Source organism: Fringilla coelebs, assembly GCF_963513975.1.
Source record: "Fringilla coelebs genome assembly, chromosome: 9".
NCBI classification, from domain to species: Eukaryota; Metazoa; Chordata; class Aves; order Passeriformes; family Fringillidae; genus Fringilla; species Fringilla coelebs.
This window is the reverse complement of record NC_140067.1, coordinates 21,488,608-21,509,063: the sequence shown is the minus strand read 5'-3', so window position 1 is coordinate 21,509,063 and position 20,456 is coordinate 21,488,608. Positions and strand designations below refer to the sequence as shown.

Here is a 20,456-nt window from a genome sequence, read left to right as displayed (position 1 = left end):
CCAGTATCAGAGGGGGACAGTTAAGAAAGATGACTATTAGTAGTAACTTTGGATGTTATTTTAGTTCAAAGTGGTACATAGACACATGCAAAACAAAAGATACCTGGCCTAGGGGACAAAAGAAAACTGTAAAGTATACTCCCTGTCCTTCCTACATGTAAAAGCTCCATATATATAATCTGTATAGGAAAGCATGTTTTCCCTGTTGCAACTGCATCATAGTTATTTGGTTGTATCAGGTTTGATATCAATACTCACTGCAGACTTGTCAACTGCATTAATTCATGGTTACAAGCCAACAAGAAGTCACCTGCCTTTGATCCTTTAAAAGCTGCAGTATCATTAACAACAGCAGCACATGGTCAGGGGGAAAAAAAAGAAAGCAAGATGAGAGCAAGTGACGTAGAAGAAATCATTTAGTCACTGCTCCAGCAGAAGTTTCCTTTAATGTTACACTTTTAAGTAGTAGCTTTCAGAGTACTCTCACACTTTGTGCAATTACATCCACTTACACATGTCATGACTGTACAGTTTTCATAGCTCACAATTTGTGAGAAAAATACCAGCATTTCAGAGCAGTGTATTTATTGTTCAGTCCAGTTTCGGACAGGAAATTATGCTACATGACTAGTAAAATACAAACTTTGTGGTTCCCCCTAGCAGTTAGTAAATAGAGAAACACGGATGTAAGCTATGAATGGTGTGTTTTCTGGAAAGTCCATCTTTTCCATGCAGCTTTAACGTAATTCTTGTAAGTTCTCCCCTCCACTCGCCACAGCTGTGCCTTATGAATAATAACAAAGTCTTTCTGGAGAAAAGTTAAACTCCCCATTAAAGGCAGCTTCGTTCTACAATAAGAAATGAGGTTCCGCTCAAGAGACCTAAACTCAGAATGAAAAATACGCTCATTCCTCGTTTTTAAAGATTTACAACCACTATCTAGACACGAAACGCAAGCGCTCAAAGCGGGAGCAACCGGTAGCTCTGTTACCCCTCAGCAAAGCTCCCCTCCCTCCCTGGCCGAGCGCCGGCAGACCCCGCACGGCCAAGGCCCGCCCTCAGGGAGAGGGCGAGGAGGCGGCGGCAGCAGCACCTCCAGACGTTCCGCTGCCCCCCATGACCCACAGCCCCGCGGCTGCCCAGAGCACGGAGGGAAACCCCGGCGGGACGCGGAAGGCTGGATGGATCGGTCGGTCGGTCCGGGCCGGCCCTCACCTGAGCGCGCCCCTCCTCAACGGCCGCCCCGCTGCGCCCCGCTCCGCTCAGGCCGCGGCGCCGCCCCCGCCCCGTTTGAACGCACCGGGCGCGCCCTATTGGCTGCGCGAGGCTCCGCCCAGGCCCGGCCCCCGGCAGCGGCCGCGCCGCCAGGGGGCGCCCCGGCGGGCCGGGGACGAGGGCTGGGGCGCAGGGCGGTCACCGAGCACAGCCCCGGCGGGCCGGGGACGAAGGCTGGGGCGCAGGGCGGTCATCGAGCACAGCCCCGGCGGGCCGGGGACGAAGGCTGGGGCGCAGGGCGGTCACCGAGCACACCCCGGCGGCCCGGGGGCGAGGGCTGGGGCGCAGGGCGGTCACCGAGCACAGCCCCGGCGGCCCGGGAGCGCTGCGGGCCCACCCGCAGCCCAGCCAGGGCCCTGCCCGATCCGTACGGGCAGCCTCACAGTGGGTACTACGCCTACACCGCATTGCCATGTATAGCCAAAGCACCAGTGAAAAGCGGAGGAAAAATGGGTGCGAAAGGAATTAAAATAACACACGATGTCTGTGTCACTTCCATACTTTGGCACTCCAAGCAGCGCCAGGGGAAGAAATAAAAACAGTGTTGGAATCAATGGATATATATGCCCGTGAAAGACACACTGATAATAAAATATATATTATAAGAAACCATCTAAACCCAGTAACAATGAGAAAGCTTGCTACAAGATAACTGAAGCGGGTTGCTGATACAATTTTCCCTTTACACAACCTGTACCTGCCCTTAGTTCCTGGGACAAACGTGGTGTAGAACTGTTGCTCAATTTCATGATTGTTTAACACAATTTGTGGGAGCTTGGTACAGCAGGGGTGCCCGTGCTTCTGAACATACCAATGCCTAAATTAGTCTGCAGGAGAGTCACACAAAAACATTTTATAGGCAGGAGTGGATTATTTCAAATGAGACAGAAAAATTAACAAATTCCATCTCTACAGAAGACATAATTTTGATTAAATAAAATCAAAATTATAGGCTGGATCTTATTTCTCTTCCATAAAGTTATACTAATAAACTATTTCTGGTATTGCAAAGTCCTTCAACAGAACCGGTACACAGGCAGCTGGTACACAGGCACTAATAGAGAAACCAAATTTTCGGTATGTGTACAAACAAAACATACATGTATGTTCTTAAGAAACCCCAAGAGAGCATACTGAGGACTTGGAGAAACATTCTCAGTGGAAGATTGTACTTTAGCTAACAGGAAGGGATTTTCAAAGGCTAATCTGCTGTTAATTTTTTTTTCTTGCCAGCAAGACCAAGGACTACTGGTTTTGAAAAAGGGTTACAGAGTACTTTCACTAGGTACTACAGTAATTCAAGCACACAACAGCCAGTATTTCAAAATAAAGATAAGATAAAAAGGAGACTTCTTAAAAAATGGTACAAATTTATTTTTTAAATGCAATATACAAGGCAACACTTCATATTTATTTTTAATCATACTTTTATTGTAATTACATAAATATGCCTTTATTACCACTGAGAATTATTTTTGTTGTGTTTTTTAATAATGTCCATAATATTATCTCCTGTTACAAGCTCATTATGTAACTGTTTAAGTCTCTGTTGTTCCCTTCGCTTCTGGTCATGCAGGTATGGGGAATTAAGCAGTTGTGGAGGAAGAATGGTGCCTGTGGGTTTCACTCTCTTCACAACATCCCAAAAGAGCTTCTTGCTGTTGTTATTGATAAAAGTAATTGCAGTTCCATTGTGACCCAATCTCCCTGCTCTTCCAACCTGAAAAAGGATAAATTCATTTTAAATTAGCAATATTATGGAAGCCCTTCCAATTGTCTCAGAAGTTTATTTTTCTGTTACAGAACAGCAAGTAAACCTAAGTGGCAGGACCAAATCTCTCTCATCCTCTAAGCACAAAGGTACTTACAACAAGCTTCCTGAATTCAGGATGTGTAGATCTGAAGCTGTAGCCAAAATGCATTTAAAATTATGACTTGTTTATGGGACATACCAGAAGTCTGATATTGATACTGAGATATGAGGCAAAGGCTTACAGCAAATCTGATCCAAACAAAAGGTTTTAGAAAATACTAGAGAGATGCCAAATACTTATACTTCATATCAAGCACAATATGTGCCAGCATGGCCACAAAATTGCCCTTTACTTTCAATGTCCTAGTAACTTTACATTATTTATCAGTTATTATCTAAAATGCTTGAACAAATTAGAAAAGAATGTACAAAGACTCCCTATGCAGAAACAGCTAACATGTTCATATTGGTATAGTTTTGATGCTAGGAAAGACCATTTTTATTTATTTAATACATGCTTGAAACTTTAGCAGAAAGATATTTAAAAACAAGAGGGGAATTTTGCAGTTAATAACACAGGCTACTGGAGGAGTTCATGACAGTGGATAACTTCCAGAGGTCCTCCTCATCTGTTTGGAATAAGGTTTACTTCAAAGTCAGATCAGTTCCCTCAAGGCCTTGTTTCCAGCATCTGAAGCACAAAGGTCCCATCTCTGCCTGACTCCCCTTTCTCCCTGCTATGAGGCCACAATTTCCCTTGCAGAAAGCTACAACTGCTGGCTCTTGTCCTTTCCCTGGGCATCTTCAAGGAGAGTCTGGCTCTGTCTCCTCTGTAATCAGCCGAATGGAAGACAGCAATTAAGTCTCTAGAGCAGCCCAAACAAGCCCAGTTGCCTCAGCCTGTCCTGAAGTGTCACGTGTGCCAGCCCCCTGACTTCACCTGGACTCCCTCCAGTTTGCTGCCCTTTCCCACAGCTGATATTCTCAGAACTGCACACAGTAGCATTGTGTCTTCCTCATGCCACAAAGAGGGCAAGAATGAGTTCTCTTGATGAGCCAACTAAAGTAGGGCTGGGGACTGTGCACATAAATGCACCCAACACGTGAAACTCACAGCCATCTCTTCTAAAGCAGGAAATCCACAGAAAAAAATGTCTGAGGAGATGCTTGACTAGAAAGAGGGGAAGAAATCAAATTCATGACTGCTGTCCTGATTATTAATGCATATCCCACACTGCAGATGAGCTGCACCTGCAAGAGGGGCATTTGGCCTTTCTTCACACAATAAAGAAATTGTAAACTTTGTTTTCTATAGATACAAAATGATGTAAGAGTGTACAAAACAGGAAGAAGCACACTGAAAAAGTAAGCAATTTAAAGACATTCTTCTAGGTTTTAGTAACTTATATAGGAGATAATAGGAACAGTATTCTAGATTTGAGTAATTTGCATAAGAGACTTAGAGAAGAGATATCCAGCACCATTTTTAAATTTCCTATAAAAATAATTCTGAAGAAGAAAATTATCTGTTTACATTTACATTTCCACAGGTGGATGTCATATTTCAATATACTTTTCAAATAAAGCATTAGCCATTCATTTATTTATTTACCTGGTGTACATATTCATCCATACTTGAAGGCATATCAAAATTCACCACCAGTTTGACATTGACAAGGTCAAGCCCTCGTCCAAGGACTCCAGTACTTACTATAACTTCATACTTCTCTTGAAGTAATCCCTGGCAAGGAAGGAACAACCCACAATTAATTCTTTTTTCCTTATTTGTATTTTGAACCTCTCCAAGCATGGGTTAACATCTAGTTATTTGGTGTAAGATCACACCCAGTGGGATTATTCTATTGTAGAAGAGAGAATGGCTCCCTGTATTCTTGATTTAAACAGGAATATAATTCAGAGAGATAACCAAAGAGAGAACCAACCCACAATTATAATTGCAAACATTATTTGAAACGGGAATTTTAATAAGCATTTCATTGTAAATGATAATCTGAGAAACAGTCTCTGTATTTATCTACATTTAAAATAGGATTATTTACAGTTTTGCTTAGTCCTGTCTCTCATCTCCCCCAGCAATACCTCAGGTATTACTGCAGAAAAGCAGTCATTCAAATGAAGCCACATTTAAAAAAAAGGCCATTTGAAATTTACCAAACACCCTGAACTTGAGCAGGCACAAACCTGTAATATGTCTGTTCTTTCCACCTGAGACTTTTCAGAATGCATAGCTGTGCACTGCAATCCTGTAATCTTATGAACAGCATCACTCAAGAGATCTGCTCCTAGTTTACAGTCCACGAACACCAACACTGGAGGCTTGAAGAGCTTGTTATCCTGTAAAATTAAAGTGTTTATTTAAAAAGGGATTACAACCATTGGCTGTTCATCATCAGCATGGATTCAATTTGTCCTGATCATGAGATGAGAACCTGACAGAGATTTAGAAAGATATGAATCCTTTAATAAATTGCTCTTACGAGAAAAAGATTAAACTTACATTTAGTATTTCAAACAGCTTTTTCTTTTTAGATGGTTCTTCTACCCACAAGATAATTTGCCGAACATTGGAACATGGCAGATTCTTCTCTCCAATTGTTATTCTGACAAAATTGTGCAGAAGCTGATTTGCCAAGTGCTCAATGCCCACTGGAATCGTAGCTGACACCAGTATGGTTTGATGATCATGAGAGATGTCTTCCAAAATATCCAACACTTGCTGCTGGAAACCCATTTTTAGCATGGTATCCACCTAAATGAAAAATATTACATTTGTACCACATTTTTTCCATGAACAGCAGGATCCCAAACTTAAATTGACAGAAGAATCCAAATGTAGGAGCATTTACAGTCAGAAGAAAAGCTAAGTGAGAAAATTAAAAACAAATGGTTCATACTGGCTCAACAGTATTATCCTGTACCTAACTCTTCACAGCAATAGAATATTTGTTGTTTAAACACATTTCAAATTGTGTCAAAAAATAAAATTGTCTCTTAAGAAATATATTCTATTTTTATATCAAACACTCTGCATGTTTAGTAAGTGAGATTAGCCACTCACATTACTCTACCAAGACCTCTGTGTGGGTAATAGAGCTCTGATAAATACTTACTTCATCCACCACTACAATTTTTATGGCATGCAGTTGAACAGAACTTTGCTTTAAAATCTCAAGAAGTCTTCCAGGTGTTGCTATTATCACCTGAAAAAAAAAAAGGGGGGGGGGGGGGGGGGGGGAACCCCACAGGAGTAAGAAATTCCATGAAAGGACAGAGGACCATCCTAGAAAAACCATAAAATTCCATCACATACATAACAATGAAATTACTTGCATTCAAGTAAGTAATGAAACTTCTAGAACAATTATCAATTATGAAGCCCTAAGAGGAAATGGACCTTTCAAAACTTAATAGAGGTGTCTAAGTTACAAGCAATAAAATCTGCATGAAAAACAAACTACTTTTTCCTCTCAATTACAACTCCTTGTGTAAAATACTGTCATATTTCAGTCTTTGAAAGCAGCAATACCACAATGAAACTTTTTAAAAACAAACAAACAAGAAACCTATTAGATGTTTGATCAGAAGTGAAAAAGTTGTTTAAAAATTGTGTAACTAAAATTTTCAGGAGGTAACAAATGTTTCAGTAGTTCAGGTCCAGGAGAAAGCCATCTTTGTGTGTTCATAGGTGTCCCCAGTAACATTTTTGTTTTCTGTGAATGTGATGACAGTGTGGCTCTCCGCTCTGGGTCAGAGCTCACCTTCACACTCTGCCTGAGGCGGTGCAGCTGCGGGGGCAGGGGCAAACCTCCCACCAGCAGAACCGTCCTCATGTTGGGTAACCCGGCCATCAGCTCCTTCGCTTGGCTCTCGATCTGAATTGCCAACTCCCTCGTTGGTGCCAAAATAAGGGCAGATGGAGTTTCTGTCTAGAAAGGAGAGGAAAAATCTGATTAATGTGGAATTGCTTTATTATTTACATAAAAAGCTTTCAAATTTTCCAAAGTAATCTTTTACATTAAAAATGAGAATTATTTTAAGCAGCAAAATAAAATTACTTCTCAATATATACATTAACTTGTACAGTAACCTGAAGATGAAGCATGGGAAAGATTGTGTACGGATGCATTTTTCATTGAGACCCCAATTTTGCACATATTGCTATAAACATGTATCTGTCCTGCAGACTTTGATGATAATCAGACAGAGGAACTGCTGGAGTGTATACACCTTTTCTTACCTACTTTACATAAGGCTTTTGTTCTTAAACTAGAGTTTAGGAGTTGCTAAAGTACTTCAAAGAATAAAAGAGTTACTTAAATAATCTTTCAATTATTCATTTGAAAAAAGTTATACATATTTGTGTGTATATACATTCTGTAAAGGTATCTAAACAGTGCAAAGCATCACTAAAATCATGTCCCAAATTCTCTAATTTCTTTTTATGCATCCCTTTCTGAATAAAGCCCGTAAAGCAGAAAACAGCTCTGAACCACACACAAGGTGCAGAATACTATTTGCCATTGCTTCTAATCATACGTTCATGTCCTTACAAAGCAGAAGTTCTCTTAATTCTTTCTCCAACAGTATAAAAGTGGAGACTCTGTAACTAGAGGATTTCAGAAATTATTTTACCATAAATTCCTGTAATTATTTGACAGTCAACCAAAATATTGCAAGAGAAATTACTCTGTGAAGTTATACAAATTCCAACAAATCTCTTTGAGCCATTCGATAATTGAAGATACAGGAAGAACTTAGAGAGGGCCTGGAATTATTTTCATTTTTTATGTTAAGTCATTTAGGAAGTCTACCACAGAATTTAGTTAACTTTCTCAACAAGCAGGAACTGTGTAATAGGTAATATTGACAGAGTTGCTTCAGCTCCTGACCAAAGTGAAAAAACATTCAATTTAATTAAAAATAATTAGCACCTCCTCCCTCCATGAACCAAATACTTGACCAATCAAAAGCCAAATAAATCACTGAATGTTAATAAAAAACACTGCAATCACATTCTCCATTACATTGAGAATCCAACAGACAAAGCTGCAAACTGTTTTCTCTATCTGAAGTTTCATACCTCTTTCAAAACCTTCATAATAACAGGAAGCAGGAAAGCTGCTGTTTTTCCAGAGCCCGTGTCAGCACTAGCCAGAATATCCCTCCCTAATAGTCCAACAGGGATCATTTGCATTTGGATGGGAGTTGGGACTTCATAGCCAGAATTCTTTAAATTATTGTTTAAAGTTTCAGGAAAACCACAGTGTTCAAACTCTACAATAGGTCTTGGAATGTGCTGGCCCTGGACAGCAATACCCAGCTGGAGTTTAAGGTTCTCAACCTGCTCCTCTTGCAAACCTAAAATAAAGGAATGATCTTTGTAGAAATAAGGTGTATTATGCAGGTGAGCTTCCGCTTGAGAATCTGTGGCTTGATCAGAAATTAGCTGCTTTTCCTTTGCTTGAATTTGTAGAAGGTGTTTGGCTTTACATTCCAAACTACAAACATCTTCATCTGTTTGATCGCAGATGTACTCCCCGTAGCGGCCACACACAACACACACAGGTTCTCCAGGCTCCGCCCAGCGCTGGGATTTGCTGAAGGATTTTATGGGTTCTTCCGAAGAGCCATCATCCTCAGTATTTTGGCTGTCCTTTGCCAATGGTGTATTGGCAACACCAAGGTCTGCAGCTGCAGGTTCTGTGTGTTCTTGTACAATTTCACTTGAATTGTCTGTGGAAGCAGAAGTTTCTGTTCCAAGTGACTTACAGTCCTGGAACTCTGTGGTCACATCTAGTGAAGATCCTCCAGAAGACAGTTTACTTTTCTTGGCTGTACAACTTCTGTCCTCATCAGCAGTCCTCTTGACTTTAACAGATCGTGGCAAAAACATGCTTCAGTACACTAGAAAGAAAATGGTTACACTGTTAGAAACTACTACTATTGAAAAAGGTACATTCTACTGTTACCACCAAATAAAAAAAAAAATCTAGCAAATACTGGCAAACACAGAAACCAACTCTCAATCTCTGAAAAGATCTAGAATTTGTTTAAAAATTATCGATTGTAACAATGTTGATGCAAATGCGAAGAATTTTAAAGTGACAGTGGAAACATGGAACAATATAGAGAATACAGTTAATTGTCAGTATTAGGCCTTTGCAGGAGAGTAAAAACTTCACTTTTCACTGTGTGGAAATTTATCTAGTTTCCAAGTCAGTCATATTTAACTCTCTGGAGAGTTCACCTAGTTCTAAGATGAAACCACAGATGCAAACATTCTTCTAAGGTATGGGAAAAACCCAACCAACCTAAACGAAATAAAACTACCAATTTTGGAAAGGATGTCAAATTCAATGCAGGATCCATGACAGATCACTCCTTTTGTTGTTCTTTTTAAAGACCACCTAAAACTATAAGGCAGCAAACTTTTGAGATTTGTTTAGAGTCCAGCTCTGCTTGTTCACAGCGTCCAGAAACAAGCAAAGACTCACACCATCAATTTGCCAAATATACAGTGTAACACAAGACACATTAAGTGTTCAAAAATAACCATATTTTATATTCTGAAACTTTCAGTATTTGTCTCCAAAAGCATCAGATATGCTCACCAATCGTTTGGTATCATACAATCAATAAAATCACGGCAATTTTTTTGTGAGTAAACTGTACTGTGCCTACCAGTCTCTACAAACTTCTTCTTACAGAAGTTTTTTAAAAACACACCAAGCTATGTCAGCTGTGTTTGTGAAACCGGGAGCAGTCCCGAGGACGCGGCAGCGGCGCCGGCCCGCAGAGCTGCGCGGGCGGACCGCGGGTGCCGGGGGCTCCGCCGCGCTCCCGGGTCAGAAGCCAAATGTCACCATTTGATTTTTGGTGCCTAGCGACAATCTCCCACAACGAACCTCTCTGCAGCTCAGCAGCCTCTCGGGCGAGGGGAGCGCTCACGCAGAGTGCAGGGCTGGCGGACGCTGCTCGGGACGGGCCCGCGGGGGCGCCGGGAGCGCGACAGCCTCTCCCAGCCCTGTTCTTCGGCAACAACCACCCACCCCACGGGAGAACAAAGCGCCGCGAGGCCTTTTCTGCCCGACAGCCGTGCCCGCCGCCGCCGCCCCCGCTCCCCCGCCGGCTCACGAACCGCTGCCGCCGGGCCGCGCGCCGCCTGCCGCACAAAATGGCGGCGGCCGCACGGGGCCGCTCCCGCCCACAGCCCCGGCGGGCAGGGCAGCGGCCGGGCCGGCCGGGCCTGCGCGATCCGCCGGGCAGGGGCGGGCCGCGGCTACCGGCGCTGCCGCTGCCGGGCTCGGCCTGCCTTGGGGCCCGCAGGAGTGTTGTTACCCACTAAAATCGCATTCGTTGCCCAGTGCACAAGGCAGTAATTACACACTCGAGAGAGACATTTATTATTTATCTCAGAGTTGGGCAAGCTGGGTGCGCGGTAATACTCCACAAACTAAGCACGGCAAGTAACAAAACTTTTTACTATTTATACATTCTAGCCGACAAAGAAATTCATGTTCATTGGCTACAAGTTACACGGTTCTCTTAATTATCAGAATTCTATCAAGATCAGTGGACATCTTTCCTCCCAAGCTTTGCCAACCTTCTCACAGGTCTGAGGTCAGTGGAACATGTCAAGCCCTAACCCGGGATAAGGTAATTCTACCAACAAGTAATTTGTTTTTCTAACCCTTGGACATTACTTAGAGCTTGTTTGTTAGCTGCTCTTTGTTTCGTTAATTACATTTCCCTTCTTCTTGATCAGGCTTGAAGGAATACAAAGATCAAACAAAGAACCACCTTTCTTATGAAAAGCGTGCATAGCAACACTGGCTCTGCAGAGGGGCATGTCCAGCACTCCCGCAGTCACAGCCAAAGCTGATCCTACAGACAGAGATGCTACAAACACACACATTTGTACATGAGGAAAATGTTCCTGCAGCACACAACGGAGCCATAAGCTACGCCAGAAAAAAGTCCAGTACGTGCCCCAACCTGCTGTGATGGGCACAGTGACACAGCTCTTCAAGTACTTCAAACTGAGTAAGTTATTACTTTCAACAATAAATAAGCCTATTTACACTACATTGCAAGGCATGAGAACACAGAATTTATCACATTTCACTACAGGGCAGAAAACACATTCAGACTTACGGACAACCTGTGCTTTGCAAGACAGCCCAGATGTGACTGCTGCCCCAGGCAAGCCCAAGTTCATGGAAGAGTAGTGGGTTTGGATGTGTGTCCACTGAGAACACTGATGGTTTCAACTGCTTAGCTGTTGTGAGCAGGGTGGTCACTGCCACTCACTCGCTTTCCAAGGGTGCCTGTCACCACAGCAGTCAACCTGTCCTGGGTACTTCCTTACAACCTCAAGACCTGTCACAGGTGGTGTCACTGTGTCTGTACAGATCCTGGGTTGGATCATGCAGGAGGACCAGAGCAAAGTAAAAGTTTACCCTATGACCATAAATGATTTGGTGCACAGCAGAGATAATCTGCAGGAGTTCTCTGGGTTGATGTACTGCCAGGCACTCCACACGCCCTAAACCTTACCTCCTCCCTCTACTCCAACATTACTCCCATTAACCTGAAAGCATCCACATTGATGGGGAATTCCATTTCTCACTGAAATTAAAATCATAGATCCTAACAGCCCTTTTGGAAGCACAGTTTAATGGCAGTCCAGAGGACCAGTGAGAGGAAGGTGAAAACACAGCCACAAAGCTGGGGGCTTTTAAGCAACTGCCTCCAGCATACTATAACATTCAAGTCCAGTCACACGTGAAACATGGTCTATCTTAAGGTACCCTGGATTCCTCTGTAGTAGTTTGTTACAAAAGTAGCAATGCAAAGTGTAAATAGGAGGGTTTGGTCTCTCTGGGATTTTTAAATAACTTGTAGAATTGAAAAGATTATTGAACATCTGAAAGTGAGCATCACTAGACTTAAAAATTCGCAGACACCTTCCACCCACACTCCAACATTCCTCTGAAAACCCCCACCTTTCTCTGATTCAGCCTCTGTCATTCCCCTTTGTTTGCACTAACTTTCTTTCCTTCATTTTCCCTCCCTAACAGAAGCAAATTTCCTTTTCTTACTTCCATTTTTACAAGGTCATTTCCTGGAATTCAAAACATCATTTGCTAAACAAAGACCAGTATTTCAACAATATTTAATAGTATATGAGATGTTTCATACCCTATACAGTTCATGCACCAAAATGCAAACATCCTATATCTATCAGCTTTTTCTAATTTTTTCAGCGTGCAACAGCAGCAAGAAAAAACTAAGTTACTTGATAGGAAATTCTCCTCTTGAGTGAGAAAGACTACAGTAGAGATTGAAAAAAAATTTAGAAAAGGAATCTGGATATTCAAAAGCATGAAAGGGCTTCCAGGCAAGAAACAACTATGTAGACTCAAGAGTCTGAAAAAGAGATGACTAATAACAGGTAACAACAGAGCTACTGTACCTTGAGTGGCTCGTAAAGGCTGGACAGCTATTGATAGTTCATTATTTCTTCCAACAAAAATTATAACATGCTTTATAAAAGGTGCTCACTGCCCACAGAATGTAGTAGGTTATTCTTTATTTACATGGAGAAGTTAATCAGTATAGGTGTAACAAAACCTCTTCTGAAACAGATATTGTACTTTGTGAGCTCACTGAATAAATATTTTTTTTCCTGGAATAAAGCATAAACATTCTGGTTCAGTCACTTGCTTAAGTTTTCTTTCAGAATGATGAAATATGTAAATGTAAGAGGTGCCTTGGTGAATTTAATTCCCATCCTCTTAGCTCTTGATGCTGCTAATCAGATCTGAGGTGAATGGCATTTTAATAGGATTTTCGAATTCCAATTTTTGTACCTTTAGAGTACATTAAATGTCCCAGACAAGATGCTCTCAGGTATGCTACAAAGGGGTTTGTCTTCTTATTTTTCCTTCTAAAAACTAGTTAGTTCAAGCACTGGCTGAATAAATGTGGATTTAAGTCCTGTTAGAGAAACTTGAGCAATTATGGACAGTAATTTTTGCTCATTCTGGACAATTTATCTGGGGGTGTCATAAAGGAAAGTGTTAAGGTTTCCAGGGAAGTAGGGTAGCATTGGTATTTTGTATGATTACATTGTTATTTAATTGAGTTGGTAAAACTCAAAGACATTAAATATTCCCGTCTTGCCCACACTCATGTGTACAATAGCTGCTCAGGAAGGTATCACGTATTGTTATTAGAAACCCCTGCACAAATATAGTCCTTATACAATTAAAGTGTCTCTTCAGAGTAACTTCTGAAGTAAATATTAGGAGCTACAGAAATGTTACAATGCACACACAACCCCACACGTACAAAAGAACCAATACATACTGACAGATTTACTACATAAATATATAGCAACAGGTTGTTTCAATTTTATGCAAATTTCTTTTAGAATAACAAAGACAGTAACTTTAGAATTAAAGTCAAAAGAAATAATGAAAACCATAACTAACTGATTATTAATAGTAAGTATCCCACTTTTTGGTCTATTTTAAATTATATCAAGATTTTTTTCATGTTCACTCAAGGTTTACATATCAAATATACAGAAAGGATTCCTGTCCTCAGTTTAAAAACAGGCATTTGCCCTATAATGTCTCACAGCCTTTCTTTTGAAGCATGAATCAACCTTTCCCAGCACTTGCAAATAATGAATAATTCAGTAAAACAAGACTGGATTAAAGCAGGAGACTGAAATCCCTCTACTCCCAGGCACAGTAAATCCATAAGAAACAGGCATTCCATGTACTAATTCAGAGACAGCATCAGAAGCACTGCAAAGAGCTGCCTGACTGTACCATACAGCCCAGCTCCCCACAGTGATACCACCCAGAGAGACCCTGTTAGATCTGACCTGAACCAAACCTCTGTGCACCTCCACACACCTCTGGCAGGCAAGGTCAAGTTCCACACAGGGGTTTGAGGAACAGATAAAACCATCCCAAAGGGTAACTGTCCAAAACATTTTAATACAGACCATTTCAAGTTTCCTTTGTAGCCCACATATCTTCACACAATGTGTGAGTTTTCCACCTTGAATGAGCTCCCAGCACATGCAAATCTGCTGAGAATGGAGTCAAACCAGCACCTGTGCATCACTCCGTCAAGTGGCAAGTGCCAGGACTGACAGATCTGACAATTAAAATGTGTCTAAAATCACATCAAGAGGAATGTGTCTAAAAATCACATCAAAAAAAAGTATCTAAAATCACATCAAGAGGAGCTTTGGGTTTTCTTTAAGCTATTAATTCCTTTAAATATCTCAATATGTATCCCACGTTACATTATTCAAAACTAGGGAATTCCAGAGCCTTGCTGTTGCTGTTCAATAACATTATAATGAATGAAGAGCATTAGGTTTATGAAGATGTCAGTTAAAGAATAAAGAAAATATTCTCTGTGTTTGTTTTTTTTTCAAGTATGCCACATTTGAATACATATAATTTGAGTTAACAAAATAGTCACTGCTTGGGTGGAAAGGAGGGAGAATGTCTTTCCATTCAGGAGGCATGGAAGCCACAGTATGTTTACTTGGGAACTGGTGTCTGTGTCTGCTCCACCTGATGCCATAAAACTAAATATTGTTCTTGTTAAATATTGTTCTGTTTATTTAATGCTTGGGGATTTTGAAGCCGCTCAGCAGATTTTTTAGCTAGGTAATCAACTGCAGCTCTAACCCAAAGTGTATTTAATGAATAGTTCTTTGATTGAAGGAACCAGTGAGTCAATTACTCCACTGGTTTCTGAATTGCAGCTTTTAAGGAACCACACAGGAAAAATTCAGATAATCTAAAAACAAATAATTGTGGCTAACCATTAACTAGACAATTAATATTCTTGTGAAAATGTCCTGATTTTGTACAGGTATTACATGCAGTATACTTATTCTAAGGCCTAGTTTTTCTAATTTTGTTTAATCTAAACAGGCAAATCCTACATTTTTTGAAAGTAAATCGTTAGAAAAAAAATACTTGAACTAATATTTTCAGGCTTCCTGAGCACTCTCTTTGTTTGAAGAGCCACATTCTAAGGAAACGTTGGCCAACATTAAGTCTCTGCAGAAATCCATGGTAAAAATAATCTAATTAAATATGAGTTCTTAAAGCATACTACTGAGAAGGTATAATTTTTTTCTTTTTAAAGAAAAAAAAATTTAAAACTACAAATAACAGCAATCCTGCCCTGAAGCTTCAGCATTAAATGTCACTAGTCCATAGGGAAATAACTCTATAGGGCAATTCATGAAAAAATTATGAACATAATTAATGTATGTGATTATATGCTCAAATACTGCACATAATATTTATTTTAAAAACTGATGGACTTCCTAATTCAGAATCATCATACTGTTAGCACAACTATAAAAACTACAGTGACTACAATTCCCAACCTTTGTGTACAAGATAGTCTAGCTTCTTGCAATTAAAAGGAATGATTTTAGGGCATGAGAATCATTTAAACTAATTTAAACTTACAAACTTCTGTTAGGTCTCAGAGACTTAGAGAACAAGGATTTGACCAAAAGATTGCAAGCACAATTGCCAGATTCCAGGGACTTCAGTAGGCAGCAAACTATGACGCAGACTGCCAGAGAATTCAGGTGGAAATTAACAAGATTAAATAAATCTTGAAATATAATGTAATTAGAATTAAGAATTAAAAATTCTCTTCTTTTCTGTTACTCTGTTTTTCTTTCTGAGAGGATATATTTGTGATCCAATTTATAAGTCTGTTTGGAGGCAAAAGAGATTGGCATCTATTCTAACAGAAAGATAACATTCACACAACATGCACTTATGAAAGTAAACCCTTTTTTCCTCCTCCTTTGGGGTCTCCCACAAAAGGATGGGAGAAAAAAAAGAAATTCTACAAGAGACAACAGGAATCATCCAGTTCCAGCTTGTCAGATGACTTGTGTCCAATGTGTATTGCCACCTGCCCATCGATAAACTCTCTTTCAATCATGTAACTTAAGAGATTAAGACCTTTCTAATGAATCAGCAAGTATGACAAATATACATTTGCATTGCATTCATAGGGACTGAAGGAAATAGAGTCAAAATCTAATACCGTGACAAACTGAAGAAAAGATTTATGGCATAAACCTTTTGAGTAAATGGCTAACAATTTTTTCTTTTCACCCTAAAGCCCCTACCAGCACTGCTAGTTTTGGCAGCAGAAACCACTGCAAGAAAGGCCTGGAATATGTTCAAGAGAGCTGCTACAAACCAGACTTTTTATCAGTTCTCTTGTTAAAATTGATGCCAGTATTAACCAACTGGTTTAGCCTTCATGCTTCCCTACATTACATTTGGTATACCTTCTGTCTCTTCCTGAAGGATTAAATTGCCCTAGTTGAATCCCTCTCCAAAAAAATCACTGAAGGGCACAGAAGGATTGCTGTAACTACTCCTACACTTTTTTTAATTGCACACTCAGTCTCAGACTGCTAAAGTGAGACCAACAGGTTTGTCCTTCTAAAACTGTTACTTTCCTAAACTTTCTTGTGAGAACATGCAGACAATGCATTAGCTCAACTTGATAAAGCACAATGGCTATTAAAAAACAAAAGTAAACCTGAAAAATGCAACATATTTCTCACTATCATCCTTGAATGACTGCTCCCCATGCTTTTTATTAGGAAGATTCAAAGATGCCAGTAACCTTACAGCTGGGACTGTAATAGCAGAGAGTAACAAGACAGAAATAATGAATGCCTCCTTGTTAAGCAGTGTTGTTTGTGCTGTTCCAAGAGAGATCTGCCAAGAACTTTTCATGCAAACCTTATTTTTCTGGGATCTGTAACTTGGTGGCAAAAAATTCCAGCATGATACCCAGTTCAAAAGAATTCAGATTACAAGCTTTAAAATACATTTTTGAGTCTTGGAATAAATTAAATTTACACTAAACAAGGTAAACACTTTAGCACTTCATGTATTTTTTTGCTGTATTGAAAGAAAATTTGTGGTTATCAAGTTTGCACCCCAGAGAATTTTATATTTTCTAACTCTTGGGTATTAAATAAGTCTCAAGTACTGCAGTGTGAAAGAAGACTTTGTGCTGTATGGTCAAGATTTCACTGAAGTGTATTTTCTTTTTAAGGAAGACTGTATGAAATACACATGAAACACTCCTTATTTTATCTGACAAACAATTCAGTGGAATAAATCTGTGCTAATTCTTAATACAACTCAGCTGACCTGGGTATAATGCCAGGTTGTGAAAAAAACTGGCTATTAAACATTTAGCCCAGAATTTAAATGTGTAATTATGTCAGGTTGTTTCTGTTTTGTTTTTGAACAAATGATTCAAAGCTTTGAGCCACACAAAAGTCCAATTTCAGTGTACCCATTTCATTTTTTCCTCTTGACCCATTGCAACCAGGTCATTTTGTAGAGTTCCTGGCCAAAGCAACATTCTTTCCTGTGGCAACTAGCAAGATATACAGAAATTGGATTTCAGGCACAGAACAGATTTCAGTCCAAGCTAAGGAAGGTTTCTATCAGGTAATAGCCAGGTGTCAAGAAACAAGAAGGCTATGATACTGAGTTGACTGAGACTGGAAAGGAATTGGTGGCTTAGGCTTACACCTATGAGGAATAAACCTCCCAGCAATTCAAAACTAAAAGGAGATAATCAAAACATATAAATATAATCAATATTAATACATTATAAACTTTTCTTAATATACATGGTGAGGTCATTTCAAAGGAAACATTAGAAAGAAGAGGGCCAGAAAAAAAACCAAGAGACAGAGTATCTTAAAAAAGTTTCTGCTGATTTTCCTAACTTGGTTTTTTCTCCCCTAGATCACATTATCCCCCAAAATATCTCTACCTACCTTACAGTTCAAGACAACTCAAAACTACAGAAGTCTATGAAACCACAGTTGCTTTGAGATTATTTGCAATTCAGCTAACATGCTGGGTGTATAAAGACATTACCATTCTTTGAGAGTTTGCATGAACTGGAACTTGAAGCAAAAAGGCAAGGTTGCCAAAAGGCTTCTGTCTTACTGACACTGTCTGCTCTGCAAGGAGCCACAAAGACAGTCAGTGGTTACACGAGGGTGTTGGCCCTGGGAAGCATGACATGTCATCCTTTAATCATTAAAGACTCCGCAGAAGCCCAGACACACCATCTCCATTCAGATGGCTCCTAACCTTCTGTTGATACACAAGGAACCTCTTCTCTTGCAGCACTGAGGATATTTCTGTGGGACTGGGCTCTCTTACATAACAAAATCAGAGCAATGTAGTAATCAAATCCTTTTTTTGTTTGCCAAGTCTTTACCAAGTCTTACAATATCTAACACCTGTATTATTCTCACTCTGAACTAAAATGGTTCATCAGTTGTTCAGCATTTGCACCATGGTATCTTTCACTTGAAGTCCTCTGATGTGCTACTACATAAATAGCATGTGGGTTGGGCTTTTTACCTGTTTCTACTGAACTATTGCATCTCCAGTTCATCTCTTTACCCAAAGAAAGCCAAGTTTTATTCCTAATTATACCAGTACAATGCCACTTAAGACTTTGGTGGTAAAAGAGAATAAAGCATAGCTACATGTCCTCTACCTTGAACACACTTTCTTACTGAGACTGTTTTTGCTTCCCCAACACTTTTGGTGACCATGACTTACTGCTTTTCCCACTTCTGAAAGTGTAGACTACCAACTGCAACAGAGACTTTCAAATATCCCATTTCAACAGTTACCCAATTCAAAGCAAAATACTCACTCATCTGAACAAGCTGGATCTGTATCACACACTGGCACATTGCAGTGAAATCTGTTCTGTTGCCCTACATTCTCCAATCTGGCAATTGCTTCATTTCTGTTAGAAATAAATCAAAAAGGAGGAAAGAGTTTGACACAAACACAGATACTCGCCAGATCAAAGGTAATAGGTATAAATCCCAGCAAGTTTCCCTCCTTGTATAAAATCTCCAGGTGTTACTTTTGTTGTTTCATGGAATTATCCCCTTGATTCAACACAGTGCCTGCTAGTATCCTCTCCCCCTGGGTGATTCTCCACTCCTTTAGTAAATTACCATCCATAAGAACTGAACTGTGGCTGTCAAAACAAACCCTGTACTATGGGGGACTTCCTGACTGCGCTGAAGTGGGAGTCCCAGGGGTACTTTGTCTCTCAGGCTGCTTCCAGGGCAGTGGCCATCACAACTGGGCTCACACACACCCTGAACAGCAAGGCCAGGGCCTCCTTCCTTCATCCACATTCAACTAGACTGGTGATCAGAGAGAGCTCTGTTTCCAACACCCATGAAGATGATGGACATTTCTCTTCTTTGTGCCAACAAATAGGAACAGAGACTGCTTCCTGCCCAGGTGAGATAGCAGAGATAACACTCCAGGCTTTAATGGAGCCATGTGTATTGTAGAGCAAGAATACCACAGGAGGACAGAATAACCAGAGAGATGTGCAAACTTTTGTACTTCGTTTCTCTTTTGAAGCTTTCTGCAAGAAAGAGACCACCCAGGTTTTTTTCTTCAATTACAAATAAGCTGCATGACACCTTTAATCCAGAAAACCAATTATATATACAGTAATTATATATACACTTATATTTAATCATGTCTGTAGCACCAGTGATTTCAAATGGGAGCAACACATAAGATTAACCAAAACTTTAAAAAAAATCCTTGTTGGAGCCAAGCTTTTATTGCTAAATATATATATACATACAAATTTGGTTTAAGGCTAGTATTAAAATAATTATTGTTCTTTCCCATGTTTCTCATATATATTAAAATCGGGGAGTATTTAAATCAAATTGTTCTGTACATGGCTTAAATATCCCATACGTTTTTCTATCTTGAATGTGTTTTCAAATGAATCATAAGGCAAACACCCTATAAAGCTACTCAGAAAGTATTATAAACAAATTAAGTTATGCCAAAAGAGAATTAAATGTAACAGAGTTCTATACACTCAGGTTGGGATGACCTTACTAAGCATGCATAAATGGTTACAATAATAATCTTTGATATACACTTTCCACAGCTGATTTTTAAACAGTTACCAGCCATGTACAGCTTCTCCCCAAAGTAACAAAAAAATCCTCAATGACATGCAATTTCTCCATAATTTAAGGGAAGTGGAAACTCCCTAAAAGTATCAGAGAAAATTTGGATTATGATGTTTCAAAGACATTAAAAAAAAAAAAAAACAAACCGACTTCACTGGATAGTCTTCCATGCTATTCCCTTGCTTTCCCTTCCTCATTCATCTTCTTTACCACCTCTTCAGGAAAAAAAAGAATTTCAGTGCAATGAAATGATACCAAAAATTTACTGTTCAAACATAGCATTCTCCTTACTGCTGCTCTCATTCAGGCACACAT

General features: G+C 39.9%; 1 protein-coding gene across 6 annotated transcripts; it reads right to left on the bottom strand.

Moving 5' to 3' along the window:
• Positions 1-2,706: 2,706 nt before the first annotated feature.
• Positions 2,707-18,924, bottom strand: DDX59 (DEAD-box helicase 59). Of its 6 annotated transcripts, none has more exons than XM_084211385.1 (8): positions 18,833-18,924; positions 8,130-8,953; positions 6,808-6,975; positions 6,160-6,249; positions 5,547-5,798; positions 5,231-5,383; positions 4,641-4,769; positions 2,707-2,995 (listed from the first exon to the last, which is right to left on the bottom strand). In XM_084211385.1, the coding sequence occupies exons 2-8, from the start codon at positions 8,940-8,942 to the stop codon at positions 2,732-2,734; spliced, it is 1,869 nt and encodes a 622-aa protein (XP_084067511.1). In that variant the 5' UTR covers positions 8,943-8,953; positions 18,833-18,924; the 3' UTR covers positions 2,707-2,731. The 6 variants fall into 6 exon arrangements, with proteins under 6 accessions (XP_084067511.1, XP_084067512.1, XP_084067510.1 ...); XM_084211386.1 differs by lacking the exon at positions 18,833-18,924 and adding an exon at positions 10,188-10,229; XM_084211384.1 differs by lacking the exon at positions 18,833-18,924 and adding an exon at positions 9,955-10,148.
• Between the last annotated feature and the right edge of the window lie 1,532 nt (positions 18,925-20,456).